Source organism: Varanus komodoensis, unplaced genomic scaffold, assembly GCF_004798865.1.
Source record: "Varanus komodoensis strain SLA01 unplaced genomic scaffold, ASM479886v1 scaffold31, whole genome shotgun sequence".
In the NCBI taxonomy this organism is placed as follows: domain Eukaryota; kingdom Metazoa; phylum Chordata; class Lepidosauria; order Squamata; family Varanidae; genus Varanus; species Varanus komodoensis.
The window spans coordinates 6,665,716-6,686,280 of record NW_025335780.1 but is presented as its reverse complement, the minus strand read 5'-3'; the positions used below and the strand labels follow the sequence as shown (position 1 = coordinate 6,686,280).

At 48.8% G+C, this 20,565-nt stretch overlaps 1 protein-coding gene across 6 annotated transcripts in view; it reads right to left on the bottom strand.

Moving 5' to 3' along the window:
• KLF5 (Kruppel like factor 5) overlaps positions 1-14,350 on the bottom strand; it is a 33,680-nt gene extending 19,330 nt beyond the window's left edge. The window contains exons 1-4 of one of the 6 annotated variants that reach the window (XM_044437893.1): positions 12,643-12,915; positions 11,745-11,835; positions 8,904-9,780; positions 7,100-7,159 (exon numbers count right to left, since the gene is read on the bottom strand). In XM_044437893.1, the coding sequence (XP_044293828.1) occupies positions 7,100-7,159; positions 8,904-9,780; positions 11,745-11,835; positions 12,643-12,773 (1,159 nt within the window). In that variant the 5' untranslated portion in view covers positions 12,774-12,915. The other 5 variants (XM_044437897.1, XM_044437898.1, XM_044437894.1 and 2 more) reach the window with 5 other exon arrangements.
• Positions 14,351-20,565: the final 6,215 nt, after the last annotated feature.

Here is a 20,565-nt window from a genome sequence, read left to right as displayed (position 1 = left end):
GAATCCAAGCTGGCAAAAAAGAAGGGTACGCTTCAGTACCTCAGTAAGTCCCAAACAGAAACACTGGTCTCTATGACAGTAACTGGAGACAAATGAAAAAGCAAGGTTAACTAAACCCAGTTTGGTCAACTCTTAAATTCCTGGCAATTATTTTATTCTCCAGCCCACCGCTCCCCAACCTGGCACCCTCCAGATGCGTCGTGCTGAATGGGAATGATAGGAATTGCAATCCAACCCACCAGGAGGGATCTGATCCGAATTGGGAAAAGCTAACCCAGATGGGAGTCCAGTAGTCGGACTCCAAAATAAAGTTACACGTGTGAAAAAGGAAGGTGCGTATTTGTGGGTGCAATCTCTCCTGTTGCTTGTTTCATGAGATAAGAGACAATGCCTGGGCGAAGGACATACACAGACACTATTTTTAAAAATCCCTGGTGGGGCAGGACCAATTGGGCCCAGTTAGCCAGATTCCTGACCTCATGCCACAAAAACTGGCAGGCATTCTGAGAAGGCCCAAAACACAAGGCACGCTTTCGCACGTGCACCGCCGTCTCTCTGCCAAGGAAGGGATGGAATTATACCAGCCAGAAAGAAGAATTCAAAGACATTTGCCGGCACTGCCCCCAGTTGTCTTCCAACTTTTTCCAAGCATCTCTCGGCCACCTTGTTGTCAGGGGAGCTATTTTGAAGTTTCACACCCTGTTATGTTCTTGGTGGCCTTCCTTAGGGAAACACATCAAACAGCTTCGACCGCTGTGATGGATAAACTAACGGGCAGACAATGAGAAACCTTTCCCTGTTCACAAGTGCACAAGTCCAAGTTTTTTAATTGCCTGGCTCAATTTAATTCAGCAGCAGTGATGGGACAGCACCCTCGGTCTGCTGGAGCGCTGCAGGTGTGTCCCTCGGTCCCAGGGCAACCTGTTCAGTGAAGGAATGCCAGCTTTGCCGTCACACACATGCACTCTCAGTCTTGCGCTCCTGTGACTAGCGCAATGAAATATTCCTGAAGGCCCTCAAAGGTTATTAACCTGGGATCCAAGATGCATATTCTGTCCACCAGGGAGAAGTTTCATAAGCAGAAAGTTGACCGCCATGTTATCTGTCACCTCAGCCCTGAAGCTGTAGGTTCTCCTTTTACGCCCAACAAGTAGAAAGTTGGGCAGACCCTGCGAGAATTCATGTTGGCAGGCTGTCCCACCAGAGTTTCCCTCTTTTACTGAACTGCTTTGGCAACCCAGTTGGTCTTGGGGCTTCCCAAGGAGATCTGATGCTTCTGGCCTGTACTCCCCACTCACTCCTTTATACAACTCCTAGAGGTCCATCAGGACTTTGGTAAAACCAGCAGCAGGAATCTTGTATCAGATCAAGACGGTGCCAACTTTCCTACAATACACCCAGCTGGGTGCCAGCTTGCCTGCCTCATTCTCAACAGGGTAGAAAACAACAGAGAGGAAGAAAGATGGGACGATCGAGGCACCAGGAGAGAGATCCACTTCAAGATGATGTTGCTGTTACTGTTGTTATTCATCAGCATTGTTCATTTCTATCCACCGTGCAACCAAAGCTCTCTGGGTGGTTTACAACAATAAAGCATACAATAAAATGCAGTAAAAGATCATACAAGCAGAAAACAGCATTAAGCAGTTTAAAACATCTAAAGCAAACAACGAAGAATGACTCGTCGTCGTTCCTGGAGAGGGCAACCCCCTTCGAGACCCTGGGTCGCCAAGGGCTTCAGAATAAGGACTGCCGTAAACCCTGGCACCAAACAGATGACAAATTTGGTGCCAGCCAGACTGCCTTGGGGAGGCTGCTCTACGGAAGGGGGACCACCACAGAGACACCCCCTTGCTGACTGCCTCCCTCCTAGCCAAACATTTAGCACATCGCACACGAGCGCACGCACGGAAAAGGGCAGCGGCAATGTGGGAAGAAACCAGGCGAAGGAGGTCAGGGGGGAAAGCCGTGTAAACAAAGAGTCAAGTGGGATTAAAGGCGGAAAACAGGAATGCTGGACTGATGCTGGGTAAAAATCGAGATTTAAAATAAGGGATTCAGAACATGGCACCCTGGCTCCAGCGGTACGTACGTGCCATTTGCAGCGCCTTCACTCAGAAACAATTCTTGGTGCTATTTGTTCAGGTTCAGAAACATTACTCATGAGCGTGCAAGCTTCTGCAATGTTCAACTGGACCAGCCCCACATTCGAATTGCTGCTGGGCCATAAGTAAACGTGGCTGGGGGTGTTCCCCACTTGTCCAACCTCAGACAAGGGGAAAAGCAAGAGCTGTGTATGCCTCTGCCCCTCCAAAGGACAGTGGGATGAAAATAAATAAAATAGGTATAATTCTAGAGCTTATCTAAAGCGTTCTGGCCTCTTGGTTCTTGATTACAGGCTCCTTTTAAGTGGGCTGGCTAAAAAAAATAATATCTGGGGTAGTGCTGAAGGAAGATGTTTTAGATTGCCCTATATATATATATATCAGGAATAACTAGGATTGTGTGCGTCTTGTTACAGATGCGACGTATCAAGTATTTTGGGGCTTCCATTTCCTAACAGCAAATACAAGCTATATCTATGGATAGATGAAAATAGATTCAAGCATTAAGTGCGGGACTATTAATGGCAAAGAAGGCATGGAGAACATGTCTGCTCTGGACAGAAAAGCTAACGGGCCCCTCAGAAACCTCTTCGATGGAAGCAGGGGCGCTCGTGTACGGGCGGCCACCCTGTATGTGCAACGAGGAGGAGGGGGAGGAAGAGAGAAGAGGGGGGGTCTCAGAAGCTAAGGGCAGGTGAAGGAGCGTTCTGCGGCAGGATGCCTGAGCGGGCGAACATGCGGCACTCACTTTGGCCAGTCAATGTCATACAGGCCCGGGACCGGAAGGGCAGCTTGCGGCCGGCCTGATGGACACTTCTCTTCGCAAAAATTAAACACTGCCATAAATACAAGAGAGCTGTTAGGTGCAGCCTTGACTTTATTTAGAATGCCTGGGATGGGTGGGTGGGTGTGTAATACCTTCTCAGGCAAATACTATGGTGAAAAAAATTAACTATTACAATTACGATTAACTCCCTTTTATTGGCTTCTGGCAAACAAGTTCAGGTCAAGCACCTGCTGATAATGCCAGTCAGAAGGTTCACGGCACTGCAGCCTTCAAAAGGTACGTCTCTCCACGATTGCATAACACCACTGATGAACGTAAAGCTATTCCTACCTCCAAAAAGGAAGCTCTGATCAATAGCTAACAGTTCTTTTTTAACACAGCGGCGGACAACTTATGGCCCTCCCACTCTGTTGGCCTACAATCCCCATGGCTCTGCTCCCCTGGCTGTGCTGGCTAGGGCTGGTGGAGGGCCACGAGTCGCTTGCCTCTACTTTAAAAATGCATCCTGGCATCCATTTTATTGCAAAAAGTGAGGCCCAAACATCAAAAGTTGTAAATGGCCCCCCGAAGACTATCAGGAGCCTCAGCATGGATGTACTCAGCCAGTCTGTGGCTACACTGGGAACGTCCGCCCTTGGGGTTAATGGAGCTTTCAGGGCCGAAAGGAGATGCAACTTTTGGGTTTGGGCAAATTAAAGCCTCAGGATTCTACAGTTTTGTGATAGCCCGGCCTCCTTACGTTGATTGAACCAGGGAGAGCAGATGCAGGGGGAGACCAGAGCTACAACACAACAGCTCCCTTCCTGGGTTGTTGGTGGTTCACAAGTCATGGAGCGTTATCGCAGTTGGGTTCTCAACCCACATTTCAATAACCACCCACAGTTCAGCAACATCCTGCATTCAGCCCTAGAGAAGGGCTCGTCTGCCTGCCAGAATCCATGTAGCGTGATGCGCCGTTGCACGGCGAGAGGATAATAAAACATGGCTTGCTTCGTATCTGTAGGCGACGTCGCTGCTCAAGGTACAGCTACGGAAATCAAGGGAAAAGGTAAGTGTCCACAAGCCTCACATGCAGCCAATGGGCTATCTCGGAAAGTCCATTTTCACCACTCCCACTGTAACCAGGCAGTTATGTTTTATGGTCTGCTGCCAATTTCGTTTATTCCATGCAGTTTATAAATCCCGTCAGCTCGTTCCTATCTGCATCCAGACGGAGGCCGCCGCCCAGTCTCTCTCACCACCGCTGCCATTTTTTAAGTTTGCTCTGAAAAGAATGCCATTAAACTCAGGGCAAGCCATTCAGGTGGGGACAGGTGGCTAAATACTATGAAAAGACGCAGGGCTTCCAATACAAAGGAAGAGGTCTATGGTTGTTTTGACTTCGAAGAACACAGGTTGCTGCTGGAAGGGTCTTTCTCTTTCTTTTTAAAATGTATTTTAAAGTGACAGATTGCCTGAGAAGGGTGGATAAGAGTTGGTTTAAGATGGATTGCTGGGAAGAGAACAAACAAGCAGTGGTCCTCGACAGATACTACAGAACAAGTCGAGCCAGATAAACAGGTCTCTTAAACCCCTGAGGGGATTGGAAAGGGTATCACACAAAACTTTAATAACCTGCATTTCATGACCTACATTTTATTAAAGCTTTCAAGCTACATGATTCGCGAACAGCTTTTTTTTCCATAGGAAAAAATTAAGCTAAACGAATACTCAGAATGAGCAGACATTTCTGCAGAACAGCTAAATTAAGCTTCTTAATTCAATTTTTTAAAAATTCGGTCCTAGGATTCCTACAGCCTTCTGTAAGAGCTTGTCTCTTTGGTGATTCATTAATATCAAGTCTATATGCTTTCGGCTTTGTAAATCTATGCCACATAAATTGCTGATAATCTTTTATGTCCTAGAACAGAGGAAAAATGTCATCCTTTCCCCCACCCCCCCGTTCGAATTTTTGAAAGCAATTTTTAAGAGCACTGTGTATTTGCAAGACCCTTTCCCAACTGGGTACATTTGGATAGGGTTGGTCTGCTATGCCTGATACCTGGATGGGGATGCTGGGAGTTATAGTCCCAAGCCCTGGAAGGCCCCAAACTGGGGAAGGCTGGTTTACAACTAAAAGGCAGCAAATATCACGCATTAACGTATCCATACAGAAAACTTATTCTGAGAAATTAGGCGGTCTTGTCATAATGAAGATAAATGTGACCAAAGCTATGCCATATAAAAGCTTCCTTTTGAACACCAGGTTTTATCTACAGGGCACATATTCATGAATCCCAGCATGGCAAGTGTTTGGGGATGATGGGAGTTCCAGTCCAACAAAATGTGGAGGTGGGTTCTCCTCTTCTACGCCAGGGGAGTTTACTTTAGAGCTGGTAAGGCAGGGCATGAGGAGAATTGCCCCACGGCCAAGATGTCTCTCCCTGTGTGGATGTCCCTTCCAACTCGATGGAGCAAACGCCAGTTTAGCAACTCACACACGTGTGGAGGGAGAGCAAAACTTCTCCAGCGGGGCCCAACTCAAAGTTAAGAACGATCAAACCGGGCAACTTGCTTGGTCAGCGCCCAGCTTATACTCTCACTGCACAGAGTTTGGGAATTCTTGCCTTAGAACAACTGCTTTTAAAGGTTTTTTTTTAATTAAATGTATCACTGTTCCTTGTAGAGACAACTGCTTCGTTTATCAAAACTTGCATTTCCATAATAACATTTTTGCCTGGAGATACTCCATCTCTCAATGACGAGCAAACACTGAATACAAGCCCTTGTTCCATAGATGAAACCAAGCCTCAGATCTTTCGATTTAAACACACACACACACACACACACAAAAAACAGACTTCTGACTTTTTTCTATTGTTGAGGAAGCAATTTCAACCACAAGCCCTATGCAATAAACTAGCACTCCCTCCAAACGAAAAAAAGAGAAGCAGCAAGCTGCAGCGCCCTGTGAAAACCCAGAAGTCTGCTGACACACACACAGACAGCATTCAGAGTTTGTCTGGCCTAATCCAAGTACTTGTCCAGCAGGGCAGTCCCAAAGTTGGGATCACAAGGATGCCGATAGAACCTTTTATTTTAAGTGCTGGGCATAAGTTCACACGGGAAAATAGAAGACACTGCCTTGTAACAGAATGAGATCATTCGTTCATCGCAAGCAGCAGGCTCCTCTCTGGGGCCCTGCGTCTGGCCATGGCAGGGGCTCGCATGCATGAAGCCCGGGCCCCCTCCACGTAAGAGAAATCTGTATGCAGACCTTTATTGTTTGGGGTAGACCAACTTCTTTCTCCCCCCCGCCCCTGGCGTCCCCCAGGTACTGGATTAAAACTCCCTACATTGCTGGTGGTGATGGGACGGTAGGTTGAGAAAGCTTAAATATATAGCTCCCAGGAGACTATAACACTTGAAATGCCCCCCCAAATGAACTTATGGATTGGAACAATACAGAATTGATACCCAGGCCGAAGAGATTCAAAAAAGCGGCAGCAACAGCGGAGTGGACGAAAACCTCGGTCACAAGCGTGAAAGCCAGCTAACTATGCATGGAGGAAAATACATACCCTTCGGAACCTACTTATCAAGCTTTCTGCTCTCTTTCTCACTCAAACACACAGCCCAGTTCAGAATACAACACGACAAGTCATCTTAAAGGAATGTATATCTAATTTTCATCGATGCTTTATAGCTGGCGAAACAGCAGTGTGGGGACTACTCTGGAGGGAAAAAACCAACAACTGTTGGGAAACTTATTTTTATGAAATAAACGAAGGATGGCCAAGCTTTATACACCGATCCTAGGCACGTCTACTGAGACTCAATCCCACTAGTTTATTCCCAGATAGCCGTTATTGAATTTCAGCCTCGAGTTAAGCCAAGATCAGATGTATGTTTCATTTTAGGTACACTGAATCAGCCACCCTCCCAAGGAAGTGCAGCCCAGAGGAACGAAACCCACATGAGAAGTTGCTGCAAAATGCGTGAGGACAGGGAGGCTTCCAAGAGAGTATTTATTCACTGCCCAAATTAAGCCTCTTTATTTTAAGAAGTCAAAAGTGTCAGTTTTCATTTTATTAACCACTCTGTTTGGCTGATTTATCACTCTCCGCTTGAAGCAAACCAAGGGAAACCTTTCAACCAACGCAAAGCAGAGAAAGAAAGGTGGCCAACTTGTATTTATAGGACAGCTAAGAACACAGTAAACACATACCGGTGTGAGTTCGCAGGTGCGCTTTTAAGTGGGAAGACTTCGTATACACTTTAGTGCAACCTAAGACAGAAAACCGAGAAGACACATAAGGGTTGGGAACATTCATGTCTAGGATATATTAACGTTTAGCACAATAACCAAACGATCACACCAACTCCTGGCCCTGTTTTGGCTTAAGAAAATCATTCAGATCTGGTATGTCACACAGAATATTCTACTTCTCATTGACAGAAGTAGCACTTCTTGTACTCCTGACATAGACTGGATAAGGCCAGATAAAGCTTCAAGAGGACACACCTGGAATTTTTAATTCAATGCCTTCCTAAACATTTTTGTTGACACAGTATTTGTTCCCTTGAATCTTACTGTCTCAACATCTCATCTATTACCTAAGTTCACATATTTAAACTGAGCATTAAGCAACAAAACAAAATTAGTCACAAACTGCAGATCAAGTAGTACAGTATTATATTGAGGTATGTACCAAGAATTCTGGTACATTCCCCAATATCACAGTCCCTGACACAGTGAAATACTGAAAAAAGAATCGGCAGACGTGCCAACAAAAATAAGTTGTGTGTGTCTGGAGGGGCAAGCGAGAAGAGACCGGACTGGGGTGTGTAGCTTCAGGATCATGGGTCATACGTAGAACACAGAATGTATTCAGAACTGATTGGGTACAGTCTACAAAAACTCCATCCAAGGCTACACTGGGGTTCATCCTTGTGGAGAAGGTTGGGCTCATCATGTCCTCTCCACTCCCCATGAGGTGTCATGCCAGTCTTCCCAACATGGTGCTGTCCAGATATTTGGACTAGGGTACCCATCACCTCTGGCCATGCTGGCTAGGGCTGGTGGGAGCTGTGGGCGAAAACATCTGGAGGCAACCAGACTGCAAGTGAGGGGAGGCTGGATGAAGTCATGCCAGGTACAAGTAGAAAGAAGCAGGGTCACGGAGAGATTTCCTTAAAAGGACATGAGAAGTTGCCAGCAAAGAGAGCTTCCCAGGTATGAAAAGGGCAACTCTCTTCTCTGAAGCAGCCAATGAGCAAGGCCAGCCTTCCCCACCCAGGTGTTTTCCAGATGTGCTAGAGTACAGCTCCTGTCCTGCCCAGACACAATGCTTCCTGGGCCAACAAGGGTGTAGAAGCTACCGGTAGGAGAACGCTGGTCTAGGCCATTACCATTTACTGTTAATCCATCAAGTCCATATTAGCTCTATGAGCCCAGTCCTTGACTTTTAAGTCCAGCTTACAGATGCTGTCCATGCGGTAGAACTGCTCCTGGGCTGTACCACTTCAGATTCATGGAGGGAAACCACAGATCTGAAAGCATCATATCTTCCTGTAGAAGGAAGGAGTTTAACCTTGACTTTTCCAAGCTAAATTTATGTGTAGGATTCCTCTTCTGAGCAAAGGGTCACCAGAAGATGCATTTCATCATCTGGATAGAGTAGTACAGTCCAAGGATACATTTACCACACGAATCAGTTTATTGGGCATGGCCTATATAAGCCTAGGGAAATTATTTCCCCACTGTGGCTCAAAATTTTGTTCAGAGTATGACTTTTAATGCAAATTCAGTATGAAGATGGAAGCTTTTTTTGTAAAAACAAAAAGAAAAAAAGAGACCCGATCATCTATGAAAACAACAGACATAACCAAGGGAGCAATTGCTCTGTCTACCCAGAAAGAGACTAGCTGGATCCATTATTTAGTTTTCCTGTGGCACATGACAATGGCCCATATGTAATCTACTTAAAAAGAAACCAAGCAACAGGCGCATTTGTTCCCTTTCAGCTTACCTGGATAATCACAGTAATGAATACGTCTTTTCTCCAGCTCCGGGTTCGTTCTCCTGTTGTACCTGACAGGTGGGACAGGTGGTGAATTCATTGGGATGTTTGCAGGCAAACTGGGATTGTGAATAGCCAGCTTGGAAGCAATTGTAGCAGCGTAAGATGGCGGAGGGGTTAAATTCTGCATCATTTCGGCTTGTCTGTCCGGACTGCCAGGCTCTGAGCTTGGCGGAGAAGGAGGAAAATAAGTGGCTTGTTGATGGTGAAGAAATTGATTAGGCATACTGTACGTACACTGGGGGAGCCCAGGGAACTGTTTCATGGTAGTTTGCGGCATGGCAGAGGAGAGGGTGTTGAGGCCTGCCATGGCAGAAGACATGGGCACGTTGCTCAGGGAATCCATCCCCGGAGGCTGCGTTGTGGGGTTGGGCAGGTCAAGGTCTGGAGAGCTCAGGAGCTGATACAGCTGGCCTTGCTGAGGCGTGGAGATGGAGAGGTGAAGATCCGGGGTGGGCAGCTCCTGTTTGATGAAGAGGTTGCTGACGTCCGGTGTCTGGTGGGAGCTGAAGATGCTCGTGAACTCGGGAAGGGACTGGGTGGGGTTGGGGGCCGGAGGAGCCGTCTCGCTCTGGTGGCTGAAGACGGTCACGGGCTCCGTCTTGATGTGGGTCACGGGCGGCCTCTGCGATTTGTACAGGCCTGTCCTCAGCTGCGAAATGTCAGGGAGGTAAAGATTCATGTTGACGCTGTAAGGCAACCCATCGCTGTTGGTGAAGAACTGGTCGATGCCCGAGGCACTGTCCCGGCGGTACTTCTTCTGCTCTGGGACACTGGAGACGGGAGGGAGCTGTGGGGTTAGGTACTTCTCCATCTCACATCGCGCCTGAAGGGGAACAAGGTGAGCACACACAACAAAGGGAAAGATGGAAAGGGAGACGAGCGTCAGAGGTCAACCAGACAACAAGGAAACAAACAGCATCCTGATTTGGGTTGGGTTGCTGTAAACCATCCTGAGATTTTTATGTATAGGATGGGGTATAAAAGTTTCAAATAAATAAATGCTATCCTGAAAACTGCTCCGACCTGGAAGCCCTTCGTCGTCATCTCGGAAACGGAGGGGTTCTGCCAGGGACGGGAAGGTACCATGGGGCTGCCCCAGGCACCTTTGATCTATTCTGGGTGAAGCTCTGTCACTGAAAAGCACATAGGGGGACTAAGCTGCAATACAAATCAAGCTCTGAGCCTGTTTAGCTATTTTAAAAGGTATCCGTAAAATGAATTTATTTTATCTATTAATAGCAAGTATAAACCACTTACTAAGTCAAATCTTTATGTGGTTTCAACCAGACTTTTTTTGCAAAGTTTTTGTTATGACTGAAATACTGAGCTATGCTAGCTAAGAACACAGGGGAGAAAATTGTGGGTTTAATCCAGCAAAATAAAGTACTTTTAGGTCTTATTGATTTCAGCAGAGCAATTTAGGCATGTGCTTATCTCTTCCATTGAAATCAATTGAGTCTGCAAATGCTTTGCTTTCAGTGAATCATGCCCCTTGCATTTTTGAAAAGTGACCCTTTAGGAAAAAAGCATACGATAATACAGCTGTAGAGAAAAGTTTTTAGATCAAATACAGTATCTAAGGTCAAGGGGGCTGCAACTGAAAATGCAGCAATGTGGTTTTAATATACACAGACCCTGAGCTCATTAAGAATTAGGTAAGTCTAACGATAACTACTTAGAGGCTGAAACATCTGAAAAGATAAGAGGTTTTGCTGGGGTAGGGAGAAGACTAGGGGGTGAATCAGACTTGAAAAATGTAGAGCCAAACTGTGCAAGCCAATTTTTTTCAGCCGGGGTCTTATCAGACAGTTAAAAGTAATTTCACCTTTCAGTTTTAAAAATATTTTTCTGCTCTCATGCATTCAGGACGAGAAAAGCAGTCTGCACAATACTCTGGAACAAGTTAATTATGCGCTTCCAGTCTCATGACTTCTAAGTTCAATTTCAGAAGACGACGATCAAGATTTACAACCAAACCTAAAATGAGTGTGGTTCTATCCTTACAATGGGCACAAGTCTAGCAATATTTATGTCACATTCCCACCCAGGTGAAAACCTGGGCATTCACCTGGGCAGTACTACTTCAGATTACTGTATAATGGCAAAACAGCACCATAAATCTAGAAAACTAGCATGTGAGGGAAAGGATATGCTAGAAATGAAAAAAATAATAATGGAAGCCTTCTCCCCAACATGCTAGCTTTCTGTGTGCAAGGAACAATTTTATAACTATGGCCATGCATTCAACTTCATTTGAGGTAATTGCACGCAACATCTGCAGCCCTGTGCCAGGAATGGGGCACAAAGCTATAATTCTTTTTTTTTCTTTTTTTAAAGCCGCAGCAAAAACCTGTTCCTTGGCGGGCCCCGCTGAACTTCAAGCCTGAACATGAGCTGTTCAATGCAAATTTGAATTGCTCCCTGGCAGTCACTCTGGGCATATGAGTAATCGATAAACAACATTTACATGCACCTGAAAGGTGTACATGAATTACAGCCACCTGCATTTCTCCTGCTTGCCCACCCAAATTGGACCAAGGTGTTTCTACCAGAGCAGATCGTATAAACACGGAATCTACGCATATATTCCTGTCTGAGTAAATAGCTTTAATTACCCGATGGGGGGGCTGACTAGCTTGAGCGGTGCTAGGAAATCTGTGGGTGGAAGCTCCCGATACATTACAAGCACAGTCATCAGTAACACATTTATCGTGCGCTCTCCGCTCCGCAAAGGCTGCATTCCGCAAGCTCTGTAAGGAGCCCATTCATGCCAGGACCTTTCCATACCTCTCGAGCGAGGGGCTGCTGACAAGCCGAAGATTGGGTAAATAGTTTATTTTCAGAGCCTCTCCAAAGCCACTCGCCACCGAAAAAAAGCCTGCACCAGAAAGAAACAGCAGCCCTCTTGTCTCCAATCTCGATCTGCCCTAACACGCCAGGCGACTTTTTCCAGCTCTTGTTTACAGCCCAAACTGGCTTTGATGACAGAAACACTTATGGGCGGGGGGGGGGAGTATCACTGAAACCAGGCTGCCTGCACTACCAGGTATTCCTCCTCATTTCTTCCCTTCCACGTTTGTGACATTCTAGCAAGATCCTTCTGCAAATCAATCCATGCCTCTATTTCTTCACTCTGTGTGTGTGTGGGGGGGGAGGGGGGAGAAAAGAGAAACCCGGCTTTGTTTGAGTTTGAGTCCCCCCCCCTCGCTTTTTCCCCTGACATTTGTGCCATGTTAAGAAGGGGGGGGCAGTAACCAAGGGCTGGCAAAGGACAAAACCTACAAGAAAATGTTCAAATGGAACAACCCAAGACTAGAAATAGTTTCAAATTAAAACCATTTGTGTACTTTAAAAAAGAAGAGAAAAAATCACAGTGTGGTTTGCGCTTTCCCCTTTTAGCTCCTCCAGCTGTTTGCATGTGGATCTGTTTCCAGTCCGTTCTTCTGGGACGGGCAGAAAAGTCCCCAGAAGTTCCTCCCCCACCCCTTCGCGCCCCATCTAAAATGACGGTGCGTGGGCGAGAGGAGCGGGCAGTTACTCTAATTCGGCCGCCGAGCAAGTGCATGAGGGAGCAGCTGTAGCTTTCAACACGGTCGGGGGCCCGCTCCTCCCACCCACCCACCCACCCCGCTGCCCACTTGCTGCTGGGAACGTGCCCAGAGGGAAAAAAAACCTCTCTACTCACAACCCGGAGGGCTGGCGCTGGACTAGGGCAGGGGACGAAGGCTGCCAAGCCCGGCTTAGAGGCCCAAAGCACCACCGATTCCCACATTCAGGAGCCGTTGACGATCCTGGACCGGATCCAAGCCTAGTCATACTTCAGAGCAAACCCATTCACATCAAGGGGAGCCGAGCGAGTCATGAGCAGCTCCAACGGCACTGAGCTGGGTGGCGCTGCGCCAGCAGTCTCCGAGCCAGGGTCCTCCAGATGCGTCGGGCTCTACGTCCCATCTTCCACAGCCGCCACCGCCCTGCTCCTTTGGCCGGGCCGCCCAGCGAAGGCAGGACCCGCGGTCCCTACGCATCTGGAGGCGCAGGCAGAGGAGGGGGCTCCACGGCAGGCTGCCCCCCGGCCGGGCAGACGCCACGGGCGGGGTGGGTCTGCGTCCCTTGGAGAGGGCGAGGCTTGGGCCGCCTCTGGATCGCCACGGGGCACCGGCTCCCTCGCGGAGAGCCGCCACCGCGGCTGCCGGGCAGGTGGGGCCGCTGCTCCGCCACCCCCGGGGAAGCGGGCGGTGCGGGCGTTCCGCGAGGGGCGCCGCGCGAGACACCTGCCCGGGCGCGGGGGCGCCCCGGACCGCCGCCGCCCGGGCCCCCTTCGCCGCGCCACCGAGGCCCGCCGGAAAGGAAGGCGCCCCCGGCCGCCCCGCAAGGCTGCAGTGGGGCCCGTGGCCGGACCCAGCCTCAGCCAGGCCGGGCAGGGCAGGGCAGGGCCGGGGGGAGCGGCAACAGGCGCTGGCCCGCAGCCGCGCCGAGCCCGCGGCTGCCCAGGTCTCACGCGGGCGCGACCACGTCGGAGCCGACCGCCGCAAGCCCCGCTCGGGGCGCCCCCTGCGCGCCCGCCGCGCTCACTCCACGCGCCTCTCCAACCCGGAAAAAGTCCTCCGAGTGGCCGGGCGCTCGGCGGCCCGGGCGCGCGGGTGGGGCAGCGCCGGCCTGGCGGCGGGGCGCTCGGCGGCGCGCATCAGGCGGCGGCCCGCCACCGGGGAGCGCGCCCTCCATCACTCCAGCCCGGCTCGCGTGGCCCCACCCCGGGCGATCCAGAGGCCGAGCCAGGGCGTCGGCGGGGACACACCCAGCGGCTCCCGAGAACACCTCGCGGGCTCGAAGACGCTCCGTGCCGGGAGCGCCACTGCCGGTCCCGCACGCGGCGCGCTCTGCCCATGCTCGGAGGCAATCTTGCCGGGTGCACGGTCGCAGAAAGCCAGAACAGGCATGCCGGCGCCTCCCGGCCGAGGACGCGGCACGCTGGCTACGAGAGGAATTCTCCGCTCACCTGCGCCATGTCCCCGCCAGGAATCGCGGCTCCTTCTCCGGGCGGCGGCGGCTTGACGGCCTCGGGGCCGTGTCCCGGGAAGAGCGCGGCTTCCCGGCCTCCCAGCACGGGCTTGAGCTGCGCGAAGACGGGCTCCTCAGGCCCCAGGCGAGCGCTCATGCTCAGCACCCGGGTGGCCATGCGGAGGGACGGTGCGCGCAGGGGCGGCAGGAGCCCAGGGGCGGCAGGAGCCCAGCCTCGCCTCGCCTCGCCTCGCCCGGCCCGCGGCTCACACCCTCGCCACGCCGGCGCGCTCGCCGCTCCGTGCTGCCTCTACCTGGCCTAAGACGTTCCTGCTGGCGAGCCCCAGCGGCATGACCGCCTCTATTTCACCTCTCCACCCAAGGGGCCGGCGCTGCGAGGCGGCCCCGCCCCGTGCCCGGGCGCCGCTCGTTGGAGCGACTCCGCCCGCGCCGGAGCGCGCCGGGCCGCCTGCGAGAGGCAGGCGGGCGAGCGGGCGAGGTGGTTGCGCGGCAGCTCCGAGAGCGCCGCGCGCGGTGTCCCGCGCCCTGCCCGAGCCCCCGCTTGCGCCCCGAGGCGCCCCGCAGCGCCGGCCCCGGGCGCCGGCGGACTTCCCTTCCCAAGGAGCGGCGCTGCGCGGTGGGACGGGGAGGGGGCGCCGCGCCACGCTGCGCTGCGCTGCGCCGCGCGGGGCTGGGCGTCCGACGGGTCGGCGCGCGAAAGCGAAGCAGAACTCAAGGCCGTGAGGACCGATCCCGAGTCTGCGCTGCGCTGTCTTGGCAGAGCGCGGCACAACGTGCAGGCCTCCGAGCTCGACAGGTCTCTGTCAGTCCCACAGTGCGCTTGTGCTAATGGCGCGCCCGATGGAGACATCTGGGAATCCGGGAGGGTGCATATTTTGGGGTGATCGCTCATGAAGTTTATATGGATTTCGGAATATAGAAGGGGGTGCTAAACATCGCCCATGGTCAAATGAGACCTGTTCCTGGTGGACGTACTGAATGGGGGTGATAACCCTTCGGCAGCCAGTCTGAATACACCAGGCTTCCCCTGTCTTGCTCCCCGAAAGTGTTGGGCTGCAGTGCCTGGCACCCCGCACCTTGCAGGGTTCCGAGGTCTGGAAGGCTGCTCCAGATAGCAGTGGGGAGTTCGTCTGTGAGGCTCTGAACTGAGTCCCAAGTCCAGGCTCTAGTTACACCTCCGTGCAAAGCATCTGGAAGGCACCATACTGGGGGAAAAGAATATATGCAGGCTAAGCGTTACACTCAGCAGGGTTCACCCTGGGCCCCAGAAGCTGCAGATGGGCCTCAGGCTTTATACATTGATAAGTTCTGAAGCTATATCGATAGCTAGTGTTAAGTTACATTAGGACCGTTTCCCGTAATTAAGCATGTTGTGACGATTGTCACTGGAAAGCCAAATGTCAGCTCAAGTAGAGGCTTAATTTGGGCAGCATGCCAACCCCAACCAGCAGCTGTTGCAGTTTTTGGGTTCCTGCTGTTGCAATGACCTATCATCCTAAAGGACACTTAGGCACGAGATATTGTTCGTTGTGCGAAGGACAAAATTAAGAGATGTGTGATGGAACAGCGAGATTCCACAGCCATTCTTAATACATTTTGGAGCCTGCCTTGACCATGGAAATGAATCCCAGTCAACATTGTTGGAAGAGATTTGGTCAGATCGCTTGATACTTTTGCCACTGGTGGGAGTGCTCCCCAGTTAAGGAGCAGTTCACCTTTCTGATCCTGGGTTATTCCACAAAGCATTTCTTAGGCAGTTGTGTGTAACTGCAGCAGTATGTCATTGGAAGATGCCAAAGCAACGAACTCAATCGGTGAAGTTTGGGAGTCTGTCGGAACATGCAGGGAGATATCCCGAATCTTCAGTGCCCGGTCAGTTTGGTGTTGTGTCAGCCTTAGGGCCGTGGGTTCTATGGGCATTAAGCCTCACGCAACCCAAGAACTGTTAGCTAACTCTTGCGTGGGCCCCAGGTCCATATTAATATGGCAAGCCACTGCCAGGCCCTAGATACTCAAAATGGCTGCCAGAACAACTCAAAGTGAACTGAATTGATCATGCAAATAGGGTCTGACTGTATAAAGTGACTTAGCAAATGCAACTAACAAGACACCTTGAATTTAGGAAAGCTGCTTCTGGGACCCTCCTTTCCAGCAATTGCCTTTCCAGCAAAAGCCCTTCAGACTTTTAATCAAATTCCAAGCAACCCCAAACTAATACATAAACACATACAAAATAACAACATGCACAAATGTTTCTATATACTGAGTGCCTGCTGAGGGTGTTACTATAGAAGTTCCATATCAGGTCCAGAATTGTAAGTGCTTTTTTGGTGTCTTTAAATGATCTTGTTACATTATCATGCATATTCTGTTTCCTTTTTTGTTGACCTTAGTTTGAAAGAAAGTTTCATGAGGACAAAAAGAAAAATTAATCGCTGGATTGACTGTAGCAGGCAAAGGGACCTTTTGAAATGCTTTTCTGTGATCTTGATTTTGTTTTTGATCTTGATTCCATTTTGATTTTGTTTTCATTGGTCACATGCTATTCTTGTTTTTATGTATATTCTTAATTATTGTTAATCGTTTTTGATGATGGATTGTTTTGATTTCTGTAAACAGTCCTGAGATAAGGCATCAGTGCTCAGTGCGTTCCACACACATATCCCCAAAAGAAATTGATGTGGACATTGCAGGAAATGATGCAGCTGCTACCAGCTTGCTTAAACACAACCACAACAAATGCACACCTGTTGTCAGTCTCTAGTTTTAAAGGCATGCAGAAGTACCTTATCAGTCCTCCCTGAAGGGCTCGCAAGCATCTGGGTCGCCACCCTGTGTTATGCCTTGCAGTTTGCTAGGAGTAATGTACAAACACAGTGCAGCCCAATCTGCGTACGATTCGCTCCTCGCTCTTCCTGTTGGAACTGGATTTTGTGCAAACCTGTTTGCATGCATCTCCAGAAACGCACACTCCCAACCATGTTCACAAAGCTATGCAAATCCCTGAAAAATATGCATTTCACTTTAGCCTGTGGGAGAAATGTGCATTTTTAGTTAATGGTTTTTCATTTGTCATATTTTCCTATGACTAAATTTATGTAAAATTGGGGGGGGGGGGGGGGGGACAGCAAGTCCACAGTACCTGGAAAAAGCCAGGCTACTGCAGAATCTCTGGGTGAAATTCTTAGAAATTCATTTGAATCTGTGGTAGATTTCTTTGAAATCCGCACCTAGTAGGGACTTGACCTCTACCCCCTCATAAATACATTGCAGTCCAAGGTGAGCCATGGCAAACTCTTTCCATTTAAGTTGGACTGGCAATGAGTTTGGGGGGGAGGGTCCAGATTTTCTTTGCATGAGCAGGCATTCAAGGAGAGGGGAGAGGAGAGGAGAGGAGAGGAGAGGAGAGCGAATTGCAAAATCAAGAAGAAGCACAGTACTTTGGGAGCTACCCTCAATCAACAGATGCATACATAGGGTTCGTCTGTAAACAGCGCACCCATGAAATGCTGCGTAGATCCAGTTTGTGACAATTTGATGCGAAGCCCATATATGTGTGATCCACATGTCGGAGTACTTACATTTAGAATTACAGTAATTGATTTCACAACAGTAGTAATTGAGGGGTAATGCTTTGCCGTGTTTGCTGAACACCTAACTTTGCTGTGCTAATCTCACACTAGGGGAACAAACAACAAACATCCCTTGGTTCTTCTATTAAGCTCTAAACAGATACACTGTCACCTCTCTTGATCAAGTCTTGTTTGAAGTTTCTTTGTTCAGGAAGGACAAGATTTAGGTGGGTAGCAGCTGTCTGGAGACAATGAAAGTGTTCCTTCCATTGGCTTTGGATTGCTGCATTTCAGATGACGTGCGCCCATTGATTTGCTTGCATAGAGACTAACCAGGTTTTCCTCTGTAGACAGCAGAAGCGCATTGTTCGTGAGTGCTAGCATGGTGGGAGGAGGACGTGAATAAGCCCCCGTCCTTCCAACAGATTTTGTTAGGTAGTGTACTGAGGTTGCCACTAGATACCGGTGAGGTGACAGGTACACCCCATAAGTACATGTGCCTCTTGAGACAGAGTCTCTGTTGTATTTCATAATACAATTGAGCCTTGCAACAGAATAACACAGGGTAGCCTTATCTGGCCTTGGGAAAACGCCTTGGTTTCATCTACACCAGGGGTGTCCAACCTGCGGCCTGCGAGCCACCTGTGTCCAGGATGGCTATGAATGTGGCCCAACAGAAAATCAAAAATGACGTAAAAAATATTATGAGATTTTTTTGCAATTTTTTGGGAACTCGATTGCACAGTTCACAAGCGTGAACTTCGTTGACGATGTCATGTCTCAGTGTTGCGTAAAATATACGTACGTATGCTCTCGCTCTTTGTACACGGTCATGGCTTCAGTTTTACAGCAGTGTGCAGTTCCTGGTGTGTTGTCTTCCAAGCACAGATAGTCGAATTGACACCATCAGATGTTACATGTGCTCATGGTGACTTGGCAAGTGAAATGCTGCTATTATCAATAATATTTCATCCTACCATGGCAAACAATTTATACATTTTGACTCATTGGATAAACGCAGTCCTGTGAACAACAAAAAATATGCAGCCTTGCTTTTCGATTTAAGAATTTGAAAACAGATTTCAGGATTTCCGGGGAAATTATCACTATTTCGATATGTTTGCAACTTCATTTTCAGTCAACATAAATATGTTACCTGCCAATTTTCCAATGGAATGGTTAGAGCTGTAATCTGACATTCAACTTAAAGAAAAATTTGATCATGGACTTTTATAGGTCCTGTCTTCCCAGAGGCAAATATCCCTCGCTCCACAATCACACTTTATTCATGTCTTTACTTTTTGGCAGCACGTACATTTGTGAGCAACTAAGAGTACAAGCAAAACCAAAATATCTGATGAACACCTTGAGAACTCATTGAATTTCAAGTAGTTCCATTGAACAAGATATTGATGCATTGGTTTCTCAGATACGATGTCAAACATCTCACTAGTTTTATGTTGCCCTCTTTTCTGCTAGATGATTTTAAAAGACTCTCCAAAGGGGATACTGCATAATTAGGATTATTATGTGAGGACTTCTTGCTTATCTGTGGTGGCAGATATCACAAAAGTTATGCATAGACCTGTTTGTTTGTTTGCTCATCAGCTTTCTTCAGTGTTTGTATATTTAATGTGCGGCCCAAGACAATTTTTCTTCTTCCAATGTGGCCCAGAGAAGCCAAAAGGTTGGACACCCCTGATCTATGCCCTTGCTACCTGGCTTTCTTTTCTAACTAATGCTCCAGATGCCTTACTCCCTGAGTAATTTCCATTTCCATTGAATTGAGATTCTGTGCATGCATCTCTCTTTCTGTGTGTTTAATGCCCTGATAATGATGATGACAATGCCATTGTAATTGCAAATTAGGCAGAAGCATAAGAGACCCTGTGTTTTCCTGAAATATTGCTGGGAATTTCCATGAGCCATTCATGGCTGGTGGGGCTGCAGTTACTGGGGCTGATGGATCTGAAGTCCTAACTTAGCCCCAGAGTGCCCAGAAAGCCCCAGAGTGTAGAGACAGGGCAGGAATTGCATATGTTCTCTGGCCGGAGCAAGGTTTGATATGGCTTTATGCAGGCATCAGGTTTTGGCCGATGAAGCCCCACAAGTTACTGTTTCCACCTTCCGTACCCATCCATGCCAGCCTCTGGAGGCAGCTCTCTGCCCCTAGGAGGTGAAACAAAAACGGGATTCCGTTTCATTATGCATCATCTATCAACCCATCCATTCAGGATCAAAACATCTGAAATGTCATTTTGAAAACAGTTTCATGAGAAGGAGGTTGGGGCACAAGCATTTGGAATTGCAAGCACAAAGAAAAGTCTCCTCCACAGAGAACAGGAACAAACGTGCAGGTGACTTGTCAGATCTAGGAAGTATAAAAAAGAATGCGGTGGGAGGCAATTCGAATATGTGAAGAATGTCTACCAATGTGCTTAGTCACCAGTGACAGTGCACAAAATACTCCGATATGGGGGAGAAAAAGGAAGAAGTGCAAAAGGAGTGCGAATATTTCAAGATATTTATGTTCTGGGGAAATAACCCTAATGGACATGTACAGGTTTTTGTATTTTGTTATTTCATTGGAATTTCTGGTCACTTCATTCCACCGTTCTATACTGATGGATTGGAGGAAATGCAACAAGTCTAAGAGAAATGTCCAGGGCCGTTCTCAGCTACTGTGCCATGTCCATGACGCACTCAGCCTTGCTTAATTTCTCAGCCACAGTCCTCGGACGGTAAATTGACAGTAAAAATCTTTTGCCTGGCAGGTTTGTTGTCAAAAGTGTAAACCCTTGGCCAGGAACTAGACCTCTCCAGTTCAGATCTTGCCTTGGATATTAGCTCAAAAAACAGCCCTGTGCCCGGACTGACTGGAAGATTTTCGTTAGTCTCAGAGATACAGTTTTGGAGAAGCTCCTGATGGGTGGAAAGTGAAGGGTAGGTTTCAACCTTCTAGTGTAGGAAGAAACTGCATGGAAGCTGGAACATGATCAGCCAATTTGTAGGAAAAC